The sequence below is a fragment of the Oxyura jamaicensis genome, chromosome 9, assembly GCF_011077185.1.
Source record: "Oxyura jamaicensis isolate SHBP4307 breed ruddy duck chromosome 9, BPBGC_Ojam_1.0, whole genome shotgun sequence".
Classification (NCBI taxonomy): Eukaryota; Metazoa; Chordata; class Aves; order Anseriformes; family Anatidae; genus Oxyura; species Oxyura jamaicensis.
Genome location: NC_048901.1, coordinates 23658454 through 23675701, shown reverse-complemented (window position 1 = coordinate 23675701; position 17248 = coordinate 23658454). Strand labels below are relative to the sequence as shown.

General features: G+C 37.1%; 1 protein-coding gene across 1 annotated transcript in view; it reads left to right on the top strand.

Annotated features, from left to right (window-relative positions):
- Nucleotides 1-16706, top strand: part of SMC4 (structural maintenance of chromosomes 4) — a 34898-nt gene extending 18192 nt beyond the window's left edge. Inside the window, exons 6-24 of the mRNA XM_035334387.1 lie at nucleotides 1698-1862; nucleotides 2883-3010; nucleotides 3498-3638; nucleotides 4459-4609; nucleotides 5364-5528; nucleotides 5735-5968; nucleotides 6530-6715; nucleotides 7590-7751; nucleotides 8390-8615; nucleotides 8714-8793; nucleotides 9837-9989; nucleotides 10137-10263; nucleotides 10605-10794; nucleotides 11124-11268; nucleotides 11929-12102; nucleotides 12743-12925; nucleotides 14022-14254; nucleotides 14923-15106; nucleotides 16335-16706. Of these exons, the coding sequence (XP_035190278.1) occupies nucleotides 1698-1862; nucleotides 2883-3010; nucleotides 3498-3638; nucleotides 4459-4609; nucleotides 5364-5528; nucleotides 5735-5968; nucleotides 6530-6715; nucleotides 7590-7751; nucleotides 8390-8615; nucleotides 8714-8793; nucleotides 9837-9989; nucleotides 10137-10263; nucleotides 10605-10794; nucleotides 11124-11268; nucleotides 11929-12102; nucleotides 12743-12925; nucleotides 14022-14254; nucleotides 14923-15106; nucleotides 16335-16508 (3201 nt within the window). The 3' untranslated portion in view covers nucleotides 16509-16706. The remainder of the gene's footprint in view (nucleotides 1-1697; nucleotides 1863-2882; nucleotides 3011-3497; nucleotides 3639-4458; nucleotides 4610-5363; nucleotides 5529-5734; nucleotides 5969-6529; nucleotides 6716-7589; nucleotides 7752-8389; nucleotides 8616-8713; nucleotides 8794-9836; nucleotides 9990-10136; nucleotides 10264-10604; nucleotides 10795-11123; nucleotides 11269-11928; nucleotides 12103-12742; nucleotides 12926-14021; nucleotides 14255-14922; nucleotides 15107-16334) is intronic.
- Nucleotides 16707-17248: the final 542 nt, after the last annotated feature.

Below are 17248 nucleotides of genomic sequence, written 5' to 3'. Positions count from 1 at the left end.
TGACAAACCTATTCACACTTCTTATGAACGATAATTATCAAAAAAATAATAGCTTAAGTGCATTTAACTTCTAGAATTTTAAAATAGTAATAATTTTAATTTATTAATTTTAAATTTTAAAATACTGATAAAAAACACCTTGGCTTCTGTGTTTTAGCTTAACATGGGAATTTCTTATGTGTAGGGAATTACTAGTTCCCAGTTTGCAAAATTTGCAAAACTTCACTTTTTCCCTTCTACTCAGCCAAATGGTATGTACTGGTTGGAAGCAAAACAGGGCCACTAGGTGTCATTGTGTACTGAGTAAGTGGAACAAAGTTACTTTGGCAAAAAAAATCCAGTGCATTCGTTAGTCAACGTCCAGGAGTACCCTGTCCTCAGCTCTCTTCGCTGCTTGCAGCTCTGATTCACGATGCTGGCCTAGAAATCCTCGCCATTGTCGACTTCTGTCAAAGCAGTCCCTTCTGGTTTTCCAGCAGTCCTGTTAATCCCTCCATCTTCTGGGTGTTCTTGAGGTTTTTGTCCCTCTCCATACTTTGTAGAGACTTGGCTTCAGCTCAAGCAGCAAACTGTGACAACTAAATTCTCGAGTGCATTTTCAGTCTGTGGATGTTGACGTACGGGTCTTTTTTACGTACATAGATTGGATGCTAGAATATAAATCTTGTTTTTAAATCTTAACAGTTCTAAAACTAAATTAAAATCATATCAGAACTTGTTATTTCACGGGTTTAAGGATGTGTCACAAAGGCCGATACAATCCTGCAATACTGTGTATCTGTTTAACAAAGTTGTCTCTTGTATGCCTAGCTCTCCAAGTTTTTGGGGAGTGAGTAGTTTGTACTTGGTCTTCTCTTTATTTAGCTTTTGCAGCTTCTGTCACATCTATTCTTGCTTTAGACGTAACTTTAATATACAGATGTTCAATTTGATGTCTTTACCTTCTGATATATGGCAGGCAATTTACAAAATATAATCCGTACTTTAAAGGTTTCATGCTCCTCTGTCTTAAGCATAAAATACTTAGAGCAGATTTTTTTTTAGTTGGCTAATGCTAACGTCAGTAAAATAAGCCATCATCGTCTCAGTTTAATCTTTGTTAAATCTTATTTTGTAAAAATCAAATTACTGTTACTGTTCAGCTTAATAATGTAAAGCTAATGCTGTACATACAGGAAAATGAAATAAAGTCTAATACCTAAAGTGTGTTTTTTTCTAACCATCAAGTCTCAGTTATATGAATTACAGGTCCAGTTCATCCATGAGACATGATTTTGTGGGCCTTCTGTTTTCTAAAGGGAACTCTGGGGGACTTCAGTCCTGGTTAACGACTATTGGGTGCTACATGACCTAGAGGGCACGCTTTATTCTCTTCTTCTTTTTTTAGGTTGGGGGAAAACATTTTGGATATTTAGAGCAATGAAACAAAATTTAGACCTGACTGTGGGCTTCAAAAAAGATGCTGTTTTTCATGCACATCATCATGTACTGCTTGGAGGAAATCTGTTCATTTTGATCTCTCCCACATGTGCTGCGACTGTGATCCGTCAGTTCTGACTACTGCACTGTTTTGTCCTTTCATAATGTTAGGATGCGGCCGCATACGCGCGTTCCAAAGGCAGTTGAGTGTATTCAGAACGCTAACTCTTTCCCTCAGGAAAAAGAGTTAAGAAAATATTAAACTTTTCTTTTCCAAGGGGGAAGTTGAACAGATTGCAATGATGAAACCGAAAGGCCAGACCGAACATGACGAAGGCATGCTCGAATACTTGGAAGACTTGATAGGGTCTGCACGACTGAAAGAACCTATCCAAACTCTGTGTCGCAGAGTAGAGGTTTTAAATGAACAGAGAGGAGAAAAGGTGAGTCTCATCAAGTTTGGTTTGAATTAGAAATCGAAGATATAAACCTGCAGTGTTTCATTATTAGATCTTTTAGAGAAGTTAACATAAAGACTTGGTGGTTAAAGATTTGGCACCCTTTACAACAGTAGAAGTACCGTGAAACTTCACTCTTTATTGCGTTTGATATTTCTGTCACTAATAAAAGTGGGCAGTCAGTGTCGGTTGCCCTTCTTTTAACCCTTACAGAGCTGTTGGGCTCTGATTCCCAAAGGTTTGCGTGAGTTGGAACACAAGATTTTACTTGCTGAACATCTCTGATCACAGCTGCACGTGTTAAATGCTTCTGCTCAGTGATTGAATAGCCAAACAGATTGGCATTAGCTGAATACGTACAGATACAGCCCTGCCTGAGCCCTATTGCGAAACAGCAAATAGGAGAGGTAGGGGGGAACAGCACTGCCAGCGGGATGCACACCCAGCTGCATGAGGCAGCTTACAGAAAATGTGTCGTGACTTGAGCTGCAGGAATTGCTTTCATAGCATCCTACTTATGCATTCAGTTCTAAAAGTAGTAAAATACCAGAATTCATTTATATTTCACTTGATGTATCCTTGGTCAATCCGAATATGTTGTAGACTTTTTTCTTTTAAGCTGTAAAAGAAAACAAAAGACATAGTCACAGGATTTAATTTGAAAGGGGCTAGTGAAAATAGGTACAGTCGGTCTGCATAACTCCTTTTTATTGCTCACCTACTTCTCCTCGGTTTGCCTGAACTGTTCCTAGCATCTGTAGGATTCCTTTTTATTCTTAAATGACTGTTTGAATTGCCCTAAAAATACAGACTCTGCTCAGGAAATAGTGATCTCTCATTTCAGAAGGTTTGCAGTAATAAATAGACTTGCAGAGTTACTTGTGGGACGGCATCTCTCCAGAGGTGTTGTCTGTGTGTTATAAAGGGTCTGGAGCTTATTTTTCTCACGGATTGTTCTTCTGTCTCCTAGCATTAAAATCAGCTTTAACTGTCTGTTTTCTCTAGTTAAATAGAATTAAAATGGTGGAAAAAGAAAAGGATGCGTTAGAAGCGGACAAGAATAAAGCCATTGAATTTCTTTCTTTGGAAAATAAAATGTTTAAAGAAAAGAATCATATCTGTCAATACTATATGTAAGTACTTTGCTGAAATTGAGATCTGGCTTTAATGTGGTAGTGGGGGTGTTAAACTCTGCGTCCACATCTGTAATAAGAAATTTTTCATTTTTCTTTACAGACATATCAGCTATTCAAAGCTAGTTGAATGGTTTGTGGCTAGTGATTTTAGCTTCAAGTGACAAAGTTAATTCTCAAATAACGATAGATCATTTTCATTAAAAACTTAAAAACAAAAGAAAACCTGCTTGCCAGCTTCTTACAAACAACGCTAGTTTGACCTCTTACAGCTCTATACTTAAAATGAGAAAGTAAATCATTTAAAGATTATTTTTATCTGAAATATCAAAATTGTTTTGAATTAAATTGGCAAAGTTAATGGATATTAGGATCTAATATTTGACAATCATTTTATTATCCGTCAGATTGTTGGAAATAAATATTCATTAAGAATGTCGATTTTATCGAAAAAATGATGGTTTTGTAATACTTTTTTTTTTTCTAGCTATGACCTGCAGAAACGAATACGTGATTTGGAAATGCAGAAAGAAAAAACACAAGAAGAAACAAAAGATATTAATGGGAAGAGCAGCAAACTTGCAGATGAAATGAAAGCCAAGAATAAAGCTTTAAAAGAACTTGAAAAGTAAGTATTTTAGGTAGGGATTCATAAGCTAGGAGTACTGTGTTTGATATGTTCTGCATAGGTATGGTGTTAGAATTCCCAGGATTTTCAGAAAAAAAAATCAGATTTTCCCAAGACTTGGACTCAATGATCCTTGTGGGTCCCTTGTGTCACTTATAGTATACATCAAGATTTTCTGGCATGTATTAAGTGGTATTTTACACAGAAATAAACTTTAATATTTTCATTGGATTGACTTGGTCCAGAGGTTGCTTCTCTTTTAGAAATCTGTGTAATATCCACAGTTAACAATAGGAAAATACCCGTTCTTTTATGGACATAGAAGTACATACTTCTTTTTTCATGCTAACTGTACAGAAAAGTTGGAATTCTGTTTCAGTTTTTTATATACATAACAATAATGCTTAGGTACATGAATGGTAGGTATTTTTCTCAGATTTCTGTATAAAACTCTGATCTTTGAATTGAATTTCCCTACATTTGATTTATCTGGGTACTATTCTTCAATCTGACTACAGTATGAACCTTCTCGTCCTCTGAGACCACAGTAATTTGAGAGAAATGTGAATCACAAATATTATTGTAGAAAAAGATCAAGTTTCTGAAAATGTGTTTAATATTGCTTTTACTGATTGATCTTTGCTGAGTAATTGACATTTACCTGGGGAAAATACCGTGAACACGGTAAATGTTAGATATTGTTTTTCACAAAAACTGACTTAGTATTGTTTTAAATCCTGCGTGCTCACCAAGCCAAGCTCTCTTGAAATTATTTTTTTTAAGATACAGAGTAGATAATTCTTTCTTCTTTCCCTTCTAGGAAACTCAAAAAAATTACAACATTTGTGGAGGAAAATAAAACAAAATTTACTGAGTTGGATTTGCAGGATGTTAAAGTAAGGGAGAAATTAAAACATGCTAAAAGCAAGATGAAAAAACTGGAAAAGCAACTTCAAAAGGACAAGGAAAAGGTAGTGTGAGCTACAACTTGTTTTACTTAAAGAAATGTAATTGGTTGCTGTAGATAAGAACATTTTTGTGAAGCTGGGTAAAGGTAAAAAAGGACACCAATTGTACTTCATGCAGCAAAGAAGACATAAAAATGTTTTAAATTTTTCAGCCAGGTATTTTCTGTCATTTGTCAGCTGGGGTTTTTGTTTGCAAAACTGTGATGCATTTTTTTATCCCTTAAATAACTGTTCCTTGCACATCTTACTATGGGAGTGTGGCCAGCAGTACCAGGCTGTTCCTGCCTACAGGCGAAGTCAGAAGCTTTCCTGTTGCTTCTCAGTTCTGTTGAGTGATCTCAGGTCTTGAAAAGCATCTTTTTGCCATGGTTGTTGAGATTACAGGCGTATTTCTCGTTCTCACATTTTTTTACCCTTTTAAACATTTTTTCTTCTCTTTTCATAGTTAATTACATGAACTTAATGGATATATTTTATCAAGTTGGCTGCTACCATTTGTTTTAGATCTTAAATCACTCACTAAATCAAAAAATAGCCTTTTGAAAGTAGGTGTATAAGAATTAAGCCTTACTGTGGTTCAAATACTTTTGTTCTTATGCGTGAAGCTACAGCTTGGCTCTACAAGTGAACAAGCCTTGCAAGTAAAATCCAGGCCTCTTGCTAGAGCCACGATGCATCTAATCTTTAAAAAAATAATGTGTTCGTCATTAACGTGGTACTGCCACACCATACAGTTAAAAATCTTTTCCTTCTGTAGGTAGAAGAACTGAAAAATTCATCCTCGAATAGTGAAAAAAGTATCAGCGATGCAACATCCAAGAAAGAGCTTCTTGAAAAGGCAAAAGAAGAAGAAGATGAAAAACTCAAGCAGGTTATGAATAGCCTTAAGAAAGAAACAAAAGGAATTCAGGAAGAAAAAGAGGTTTGGACTGTTTTGACTTCATACTCTCACTGCATTACCCAAGTTTGTTGATAAATTCAGATAGACTTGTTCTTCTATTTAACTAACAATTTTCATGTCTATTTTCTGCTACTAAAAAGAACATGCCTGTTTTCTCATCATTTTTTTCATTTGGCATAATAAATTCCACAGCTGTCTGTTTTGACTTGTAACGTTTGTTTTTGCAGGCCAAAGAGAAGGAGCTTATGGAGTTTAATAAAACGGTGAATGAAGCACGTTCGAAGATGGACGTAGCCCAGGCAGAGCTTGATATCTACCTCAGTCGTCACAACACTGCTGTGTCTCACTTAAATAAGGCAAAGGAGACTCTGACGTCTGTTTCTGAAACTCTTAAAGAAAGGAAAGCTGCTATCAAAGACATATCTGCAAAATTACCCAAAGCTGAACAGGAATTAAAGGAGGTGAGACCGAACTTTCTCATTTCGTTGAGTTATAATTCAATGCTGTGATATACAAACCAAAGTCCTACTGCTTGTTTTAGCAGTTATCATGGTGAAAATAAAAGCTTCCTCCAATAAAATAGCATTAAAAAATACATTTGGATACTCAGCTAACAACTGAAGCTAAGTCTCTGCTTTCAAATGTATTTTGCATTAAGAAAATGTTAACATTAAGTACGGGAAATTAAATCCTGTGCATCTCAGCAAGGAAATCAATTTAAATATAACAATTAGACATGGTGAGGTAGATAAATGGCTATGTTTCGGGGCCATTTGAATTTCACTTCTTGCTCCACTCTCATTCCCCACAGAAAAAAATCCCAATACCTTGTTGTAAGCCCACTTCATAAGCTGTTGTACCATATCAAAATATACCAAATCCCAGCCATTAGCCATTCTTCTGGTTTTGCTGCCTCTCCTTGTCAATAGCTGCTTTAATTGCTCACACAGTGACGAATCTAAGTGTCCTTGAATACAGTAGGTTTTCTGATGCTAAGATAACGTCTTTCTTTTAACCGTTAGAAAGAGAATAGACTTGAGAAGCTGGGAAGACATGAAACAGAAGTGAAGGATCTTGTTCTAAGTCTGCGTCAAAAAGTAGAAGAAGCCAAAAGTTCTTTAGCACAAAATCGCAGTCGAGGAAAAGTGCTCGAGGCTCTGCTTCAGCAGAAGAAGTCTGGAAATATTCGTGGAATATATGGAAGACTGGTAATTTTTAAAAGGCCATTATAGATTGAGTCGTAAAATTTATGGCGACAGAGTATTTTTTGTGTAAATAAGTAAAAGGTAGAATTCCTCAATTCTCTTATTAATCTGGTCGGACTTGCAAATCCCGTGGGCTTGGTATCATTTTTTTTTTAAAAAAAAGATTATTGAAATTCATTATCCTTGAGACTAAGGAAAGGCAGTGGCTATGAGAAAGCTTATGTTCAAGCCAAGTATACTAACAAAATCATGTAACCTTCCCGTGCTCTGGTCCTGCCTGTGCTTCTGTGTTTGGGCTGTGATTGACAGCTGGCGTGATCTGATTCCTTTGATAATTAGGATCACCTATACCAGGGAAGTGGAGTGGTGTTTTTATCTTCTGGTACCCCAGAAGGTAGAATTAGCTGGTAACCATCTATTTGGTAAATGCCTTGTCCGGAACTAGCTGACCAATGGTAGAACCATACACAGGATATATGGAATGATTTTGTTAGGCCGGACTGCCTCGCTAAAATACTGGCATAGAAAATGTACCTTTTTCTACAGACCGTAAATACGTGCTACCACTTTGCTTTGCCACACTTACTACCACTTTTGAAGCTCTAAATATATGAATTTATCTTCTATCATGGAAAAAGCACATGAGGAATATAAAAGTAGCAGTGTGGAGGAGAGGTCAGGTGCGATACTAATTTGCAAATTTTAACTAAGATTTAAGGTCTTTGACAAAACAAACAAACAACAGCTTTATAATTTGTTTCCATCTCATTTCATTCTATGTAAAGTTTTGGTCTTCTCTCTCAATACCAAGACAAAACTTTGATGCCAAGCTAATCAGAGTACTTCTGCTTCTCCCCTACCACCTCTCCATTATTAGGGAGACTTGGGAGCTATCGATGAAAAGTATGATGTTGCTATTTCATCGTCTTGTAGTGCCTTAGACTACATCGTTGTCGATACAATCGATATTGCACAGAAATGTGTGGAATTCTTAAAGAAAACAGGAATTGGAGTTGCCACATTTATAGCCTTGGACAAAGTAAGTATTGGCACCCTGGCAAAACAAATTATGTTACTGATATACCCTCAGGTGCAGAGTGTTCATACTGTATATTGCAGATATGTATTAGTGTCTATACGTATAAATATGACTTACGTTGATATATTACGCTGCATATGTATTAATACATGTAAAGGTAGAATATGAAACGTGTTAATAGGATGTTGGTACCTTAGAATATTCTACTAGCAAACAATAAAGTTTAATTACAGAGAATTACAAAGCTTTTTGGATACCTGCATACTTACAACAAATATTTGGTGTGTCCTTTAGTCTATTATTTTTATTTATATATTATATATATGTAATTTTTATATTCATTTTTTTCATAAATTAGCAAACTTAATCCTAGCAATATAGTAACTAAGCTATGAAACTTAAGCAACAAGTTTTGCTAGCAAAGGGACAAATGGATTATCAGTGAGTTTTTAATTATGCTGCAAGTAAGTAAAGATCCCTAAGGAAGGAAGCTTTACAGTTAATTACCATTTTGAGAAGTATTGTTACACTTAACTAGAGAATGATTACATTTGCTTTAAAGACTTAACGTACCGCACAATAATGACATGACTTCATAATTTATCCTCTCGTTCATTTATTTACCTTCTTTGATGTAGATGGCTGTATGGGAAAAAAACCTTAAAAAAATCCCAACCCCTGAAAATGTTCCTCGGTTGTTTGATATGGTGAAAACAGAAGACACGACCTTTCGCGTGGCTTTTTACTTCGCGTTACGTGATACCCTTGTGGTTAATACCTTGGAAGACGCTTCCAGAATAGCCTTCCAAAAAGATAAGAGGTGGAGGGTTGTAACTCTGAAAGGGGAAGTCATTGAGCAATCAGGTATTTAAGCGCAACCTTACACTTAGATATTCAGTGCTTCATAGGTGATATCTATGCAAAATTAGTGCGCTAACTTCTTTTCCTCTTTACTACTTTAGGAACAATGACCGGTGGTGGAAATAAAGTAATAAAGGGCAGAATGGGCTCCTCGGTTGTAATTGATGTTTCAGAAGAAGAGGTTAGTGCATCATCTTAATTAAAAGTGGAATTTCTTCAAAGTTCCTTATGGTTTGGCACTTCATATGCATATGCCCTATGTCCTTTTAAATCCGAGTGAGTGGTTAACAAGATGCAAGATACACTGAGAGTGATTTATAAAGCTGAAGCACACTTGTGTGTGAACGCACACTTGTTCACACTCCTACCACTGTATGCCTCTTTAATTTTTAGTCCCATAGTGCAGATTTTTAATAGCTTGGAAATTAATTGAAGGTAGGTGTGAGAATGTGGAAGAGACAGACCATGAGGAACAGTTGCACTGCAGAGCTCAGCAGCACAAAAAGACAGATTTGGTCCATTGCTTTGTAACATTATAAGATTTCTCAGGAAGTGGCTGAATTCTTCTTCAATTTTTTAATGTCAAGAATATTCTTGAAAAAATCAAAATACAGCTTGCCTTCTGAATTTATTTTGAACAAGGGTTGAATATCTGCTTACCTCTGAGGACACACAAACAGTAGTTTGCTGAAGTACATTCGTGTCTGTGCCTATAAGACACTTCCTTATATGTAGAAAAAGAAAATGGGCTGAGATCTGAAATGTAGGCTTACTCCTACTCTTGAAGGTAAATCTTAAGGCTTGGTTTCTTAGTCAGTGACTGCATGCAGAAGCCTGTCTTCCGAACAGCGGATTACCCCGAAATCCAACAAGCACCAAATCTTACCAATTAAACGATAATAGAAATTGCATCTAGCTTCTGCTTGTATCTTTTTTGGATTCTGCCTTCACTACTGACTTAAGCTTCCCAATTTGCTATTACAAGCGATTTTGACAGGGATCCTACAGCTTATTTTTTGTTATGCTTGCTCCTCTTTATTTCACTTCTCACTGATCTCAGAAGTTGGCCTCCATGTTCTGCCCAGCTACAGCAAATTCTGAAGTTTTTACTTCACTTTCATCTCATGTTTTAAGAAATCACAGACTGTCTAGCACACGAATGAGAACATGCTGTGTTTTGTGGTGGTGACACGAGGCAAGTGATCACATCTCATTTTTGTGTAGATCAGCAGAATGGAATCTCAACTGCAGAAGGATTCCAAAAGAGCAGAACAGTGTGAAGAAGAGAAATTGCAACTCGAAGAAGACGTACCAAAACTACGCCAGAATGTTCAGGAAATGAGAAATACTTTAGAGAAGTATACAGCAAGTATCCAGGTGAGCAAGCTTCTTATTGAGGCACTATCTGGCTTCTCCATGCATGTGTGGGAGAACAGTTTCTCAGCCTCGAGTTAATACAGTCCTTGTCAGTATCAAAGATCTTTTTTAAAGCATGGAGTTCTAACACAGCTGTGTTTTCTGTAGAATTATTCTGAGCAAGAGGTTCTTCTAAAAGGCCAAGTTAAGGAACTTGAAGCAAACGTAATTGCTACTGCTCCGGACAGAAACAAACAGAAGGAATTGGAAAAAATCCTTGATGGTTACAAAAAAGGTACTTGTGGTGGAGAGAGGGCTTATAAATAAAAAATATAGTTATGATCATTTAAAGGAGCAAATAATAAATAGCTAATAAATGTATTTAAGGAGTATATAAACATTATAGTGATGCTTTACACCAAAAATGCTTTGGTGGTGTAACACTTGTCAGAAGGGTGTGAGTAGTATTTTTTGTTGCCACAGTAAAAAAACAATTTTTGGAATGCAAAGAAGTATGTACGTTTCTCAAGATATTAACGTAGCAGAGCTTTTTGTCACATGAACTTTGATGTATTGCAACAGCCCGGTGCTCCTACAGACAGCATAATGACATTAACCCCACTTTGTTTGTGACAGACTATGAGCGTGTTGCTGAAAAAGCTGGTAAAATGGAAAGTGAAGTCAAAAGATTACATAACCTCATAATTGACACCAATAATCACAAACTTAAAGTACACCAAGACAAACTTGATAAGATCAACAAAGAAATAGATGAACATACTTCCGCTATTACTAAAGCCCAAGTGGCAATCAAGAGCGCGCAAAGGTATGGTAGACATCGATGTGTTCAATTTTCAAGCCTAGCAATTTTGTATAGCCACAAGTCACGTCTGGTTACCCTTAAATCTTTATCTTCACGGGGGAGATTTGTCAGGCCGGAGGAGATGTGTGTTCACTTCTTTATGGCTAGAGGAAAACTGAGGGGAGGAGGTCATAAACTCTTTCTCAAAACTGACTTACCTCAAACTGAGACTATGTATAACGTGTTGGGTTATCAACAGCTAGCGAACAGGCTTCCTAAGATCGTGTTTCTGGATTACGTTATGTCGTATTTGCACTCCTGTAAAGTATACAAACGTCTTGGTATCCGTTCAGAAACCTGAAAAAATCTGAAGAGGCTGTTCTCCGCACTGAGAAGGAAATTGGAGATAATGAGAAAGAAATTAAAGACTTAACAGAAGAGCTGACTGTGCTAGAAGACAAAGCCACTGAGGTTATGAATGAGCGCAGGCAAGCTGAAGTAAGTATACTGCTTATTTGGGGTGTTTCTTCATAGAGAATGCACTCTGAAATAAATTGTAGATAGTATTTGTTGTGCCAGAGGTGTCCTAACTGCTGGTGTCTGTTAAACTTCATCCTGAGACATTCCAGGCAGGCCTAGCAATATGGAAATGGGTTGGTTGCATTAGCCGACAGCTTCATTTAAAAAGCAATTTGAGCTTCAGACCTGATGACACTGTCCTAAAATGCCTTTTTTTGACGTTACTCTACTACTCATTCTCCAAAAATTCATATGGGAATTAAACAGCAAAAAATGTTCTTTTCTCTGTCCAACAGTATATTGTGTGCATTCTTACAAAATTAATTGTTAATGAAAAATAATCATTAATGAAAGGTGATCTTTAAATAAAAAATAGTCCTAGTAAATGGTCTGATCTTCAGGTAAGGATTTGTTTAATCCAGATCTAGATTAAAAACGTAATCTGTGGCATATTTTCACAAGTGGTGTTCCAGAATTCAGGGATCAGGTCAACCTAATTACAAGAGTGTATTTGCTTACATCAATACTTAAGACTGTGGAGAGTAAGCTCCATAAATAATATATATTGAAAGCAAACCTTAGAAACTGGTAATGCTTCACAGGCAACTGATTAACGCATTTCTTTTGTCATTTCTGTAGGAAGCACTGCCAGCAATTCAGGAGGAGCATCGCGGTTTGCTCCAGGAGATAAGTGCTATTCAGGAGGATGAATATGCACTTCAAAAGGAAGCTCTCAGTATAAGACTTAAAATCGAACAAATTGATGGTCATATTTCTACACACCAAACAAAGATTAAATACTGGCAAAAAGAGGTAAGGAAATTGTTTAGTTCAGAGAACTTGATCTATGAGATCCCAAAAGACTACTATGTTACCGTGTAGTAGAAAACACATAATTTGGGCAAAAAAAAAGATATTTAGCTCATGATTTATTGGTGTTAGTTGGAATTTTGGAGATCATAAAGATACATCATCATTGTATTATGTGTCCTTCCTACTCCAAATTTAAATCTGATAGAGAAGGATCTAGACCAGCAGATGCTCTTTCAGTGCCCTTTGTACCCTTGTACATTTGAGGGTAGCTAGGGTAGCTATCCCAGCAAGCAAAGGTAGTGTGGGAAACTTTTCAGTCTTGCACACACAAGGTATTAAATATAGTTATTAAAGTTCTGTGGAGTCAGGAAAGGAGAGATGATCTCCTTGTTATCCGCTACTGCTCCTGTTAGAGAGAAATATCCCATTTCGAAGAATGAGGTATATGATTTTCAGGAACACAACAAGAGGGTGAAAGGATATTTGTTGTCTTTCTTGCATCTTAAAGAGAATTAAGTGAAGAAACTTGGGATATCTCGAAGGTTCACTATGTACTAAAGCAGAAAATGTTATAGAAACATGTTCATGTGATAACTGATGTGATCTTTAAAATTTTCTTGTAACCGTTTTTTAATTTTAGATATCAAAATTATCACTGCATGCCATAGAAAATAAGCCACCTGAAGAACTTCCAGTGCTCAGTCAAGAAGAGCTTGAGGCTATCAAGGATCCCGATATTATCACTAATCAGATAGCTCTCCTGGAAGCCCAGTGTCATGAAATGAAACCAAACCTTAGTGCTATTGCAGAATACAGGAAGAAGGTAAGCTGAATTACTGTCGTGTAGTGGTAGGATTCGCCTTTTTGATACTGCACTGCCTGTCAGCGCAACGGTACGGTACGCCCCTCCGCCAGGGCAAGGCTCTGTACGTGGCTTTGTTTTCCAGTGCGTAAATCTTGATACTGGTATAATTGCTGGTGAAGTACAGAGATAGCTTTCCAATCATGCGTTTTGCTTCAGGTGACTGCTCAAATGTATCTTGTTGCTTGAATTACATGCAATAATCCACTCTTTAGCTAAGTGACAAGAGAAAGTATCTATAACCATGCAAGGAAAATGTGGTCCTGTTCTTCACTTCCCTTCTGTTGTGCCTGAAAACTAAAATGCAACACTTGAATTTTTTCCCTTTTCTCCTCTGCATGCCGTGCTGTTGCTAGCATCCCGGCTGTTTGTTAGCTCATATTTAGCTACATGTGAAAGGTGCATCTAGGAGCTTACAGGCTGCTTGTATATTTGATGCCATAGATGCCAGGTGAAGACAACTTTTTTCTGTGAAAGTTTGCTTATTTAGAGTCACCTAGTTTTGACGGGACAGATGCACACTGCACTAAGATTTTTTTCTTCTCATGATACTCGCTTCAACCTGCTGGACTGTTCAACAGATTTTTTAAAATAAGGATTTTCTATCTGCTCTCTAGACCATCTCACAAAAATAAAGATCCTTATCGTTGCTGGCAGTACATATAAAGACAAAGTAAGTTATTTTTAAAAGCAGAGCCAGAAGGGTTTTAATGTTCCTGCAGAACGAGAGATGATCTACACCAGCTACACAGTTTTTACGAGCAGAGAGTTCATGAGGCATAAGGTTACCTGAAGCACAGAGCTACTAAAATAGACACTCATTGTTTAATGAGGACTTCAAGTTAATTAAATGACTGTAGGAGTCCATTTTAGAAGTGAACAAATAAAAAAGGGAGGGTTTGTTCTTGTCTATTTTTTTGTTTCAAAGCCATTCGTCATTCAGGGGAAAATGAGTTTTCAAATTATATTAAAAAGAAAAAAATGCTTAAAATCTAAAATAGAGACAGTTTCTTTAACTGCACTTTTTTGTTTTGTGTTTTTTGTGTTTCTTTCTCAGGAAGAGTTATACCTGAAACGTGTGGCTGAATTGGATGAAATTACCAACGAGAGAGACAAATTTAGACAAGCTTTTGAAGATCTTCGGAAACAGAGGCTAAATGAATTTATGGCAGGATTCAACCTAATAACGAATAAACTGAAGGAAAACTACCAGATGCTTACTTTGGGAGGAGATGCTGAATTGGAACTTGTAGACAGTCTGGATCCCTTCTCCGAGGGAATCATGTTTAGGTTTGTCAAAATACCTGATAGTGCTGTAATTCTTTTGCTGTATTGCTTTTTTGACTTTATTTAAAGTAAATTTTCTGTGGCCATCAGCAAACCAAGGTAGCCTTACTTCTTAGCAAACACTGGGAGATGCTGACAGAAGCCAGAACTTTTTAGCATTGAAAAAATGAAGAGAGTTGTTTCACTTGGAGAAATACAGAACTAGCAGCAGTTAGAAAGCTTTGACTTCGAAGTAATTTCCCAGGTTTGTTAATTCCCACGTCGTTTAACTCAGCCTAGGGAATCACGTCAGTCATTTTGGTAAAATTCTGTCATAAATGGTCCCAAGAGTATGTTCATTACTTAATAGAATAGCACTTTTGAAAGATAATTAAATAGCAATTCTTAAGTGTTAGGCCTCCCCCAGAGCACAGCTGAGTGCTACACCAGCTCAAGTTCAGACCCCAGCTGACCACCCAGCTGTGTGAGCACCCTGAGAGCTTCCCCTGGTGAGCAGCTCACTGCCTCCCGGTTGTGGAGGACTGAGTATCAAGCAGCTCACCTGCGGTTTGTCCGGCTTCTTCAGATGTCTGTGTCGTCCAAGAACTCCCTCCTGTCTTGACTCCCTTTTCACACCGCGTGTTTATTTTGATTGTGAACAGAAATAACGTACAAACTCTAACTTGTTTCAGTGTTCGGCCTCCAAAGAAAAGTTGGAAGAAGATCTTTAACTTATCAGGAGGAGAGAAGACGCTAAGCTCACTGGCTCTAGTTTTTGCACTTCATCATTACAAGCCAACGCCGCTTTATTTTATGGATGAGATTGATGCAGCACTTGACTTCAAAAATGTGTCTATTGTAGCGTTTTACATATATGTAAGTATTTAACTACTGTAGCCTGTTTTTTCATAAGATTTTTCCTCCTCTGCTCGTAAAGGCCAAGTGGTACCACAATTACAAAGCAGACTTAAAAATTCTGAATGGTTTGCTATTTCCAAATAACTGTGCAGAAACTACGTACTAAGCAGATTTTTACTTGCCGGTGGTGCTGTGCTCCAGCCTATCCCTGCGTTACTCCTTCCTCTTTAAAATACACGTCCACTGATCAGCTCTAGTCAGCTTAGTGTAGGCGTTCACGTACCCAAGCTCGTGACTTCACTCTGACGTGCAGTCGAGGTTCCTTGGTTTTATGCTTCCATTTCCTTAACGTGAGCTGTTTCCCTCAGGCTTCAGTGAGGAAGCTCCATTGATCTGTGTCTTTCAGTGCCTTTTCTTTCAGGCCTTTAGAAGTTCTGTCAGCGCCATATTTAAGATGAGCAAACATTTACATGGCTGCTTTAAACTTAAAGTTTTCAGAATTATCCAAAGTATAACCAGTGGTTTTGGGAACAGCCTAGAAGTGCCAAAGATTATGACGTAGCTACTTAAAATAAGGGAAGCACTTTATCTGCAACTGTTATTTTAAACTTTGCCTCAACAATGCCTTATTGTTGTGAATTTACACTCTTACTCCTGGGTTCTTAAAGAAAAAGGGTGGTTTTGTTTTTAAAGTGCTACCAAATCTAGGTATTTTACCAGATTGTACCTCAGTGTCCCAGAACTACAGCCCTTCAAGGCTTGGCCTCTTTATCAAAGGGTGTGTGGAGATGGGTTTGTTTTTCTTTACATCCCTAAAACAGCCCTTGGTAGAGCCGTTCAGGTAAGTTAGTAAGCCCCATCTTCAGTAAGCTCGGTGGGATTCACGTTAAAACTGTGATGAGCTGCACATCTACAAAACTTATATATTAAATATAAACTATATAAATATATATTAAATATCTACAAAGTTTATATTTAATTGAACTCACTTGAACAGGTCATGTAAAAGAGGAAAACGGGAAGCTCGTGCTTAAGTCAGCTGCAGTGCTTTGTGCTGAAAGCCAAGCACGCTAAGAGTGTTGTGCGGTTCTGAGCAGTCATCAGCTGTAGTTCTGTTAACGATACCGTGACTGATGGGCATGGTTCTCGCCAAGTATCCACAGCTCCTAAAACCTGCACACAGACACTACACAAGAATGTAGCTTTCTGAAATCCTGTGAGCTAATGCAGATAACTTATTTTTCAGGAGCAAACAAAAAATGCACAATTTATCATCATCTCCCTGCGAAACAACATGTTTGAGATTGCAGACAGACTGATTGGAATATACAAGACCCACAATACCACGAAAAGCGTGGCAACCAACCCAAAAGTCATTGCATCTAAAGGACTGGCCGAACCTTGGCAGCGTTGTACATAATACAGCTCAAAAGTAGCATGAATGAAAACAAGAACAAAATACTTCCCAGTGTCTATTTACATTCTTGTTGCTGCTCATTGTGTCTTTTCTAAGAAACCTTTGTATATTGAGTTTTTTTTCCTTTAGTTTTAAGGCTTCTATTTGAGGTTGTTAATAAAACCAATTTCTAAATAAATTCCTTTATCATTATTATACAGTCTGGGGGGGGGGCTTAATTATATGGATTAGAAAAACAGAGCTTTTTCTAATTACATACCTAGCTGCATTCTAATATTCCATGGGCAAGCTTTATGTCAATGCTTGGGTTCTGCATGAAGTTAAAAGGCCTGGTTTTGGTTTTACTGTAAGTAAATTCCTTTTAAATGCCATCAAAGAAAGAACAAACTTATTTAATATCATATATTATGTGTATATATATTTAATATAATATTATATTAATATATTTTAATATCAAATATATTTTAATATCAAATCTATTTTAATAACAATTTTTTAAAGAAGTTTCCGTAAGTGAAGTCCATATATAAAATAATTAACATTTGTAGTATAAGGATGCAGGATGGAATGGACTTTGCTTTCTAGCTGCTGTCATAACGCTGTGCGGGCTGGGAATTAGCCATTTGTAACTGTTTAACAGCGAATCGGTTCAGCTTCAAAGGCTCTTTGGTCATTTTTGTCTCCCTGAAGTTACACAGGACAACTCCTCCCTCTTGCCCTTGGCCCTACAAACGGGCTGCAGC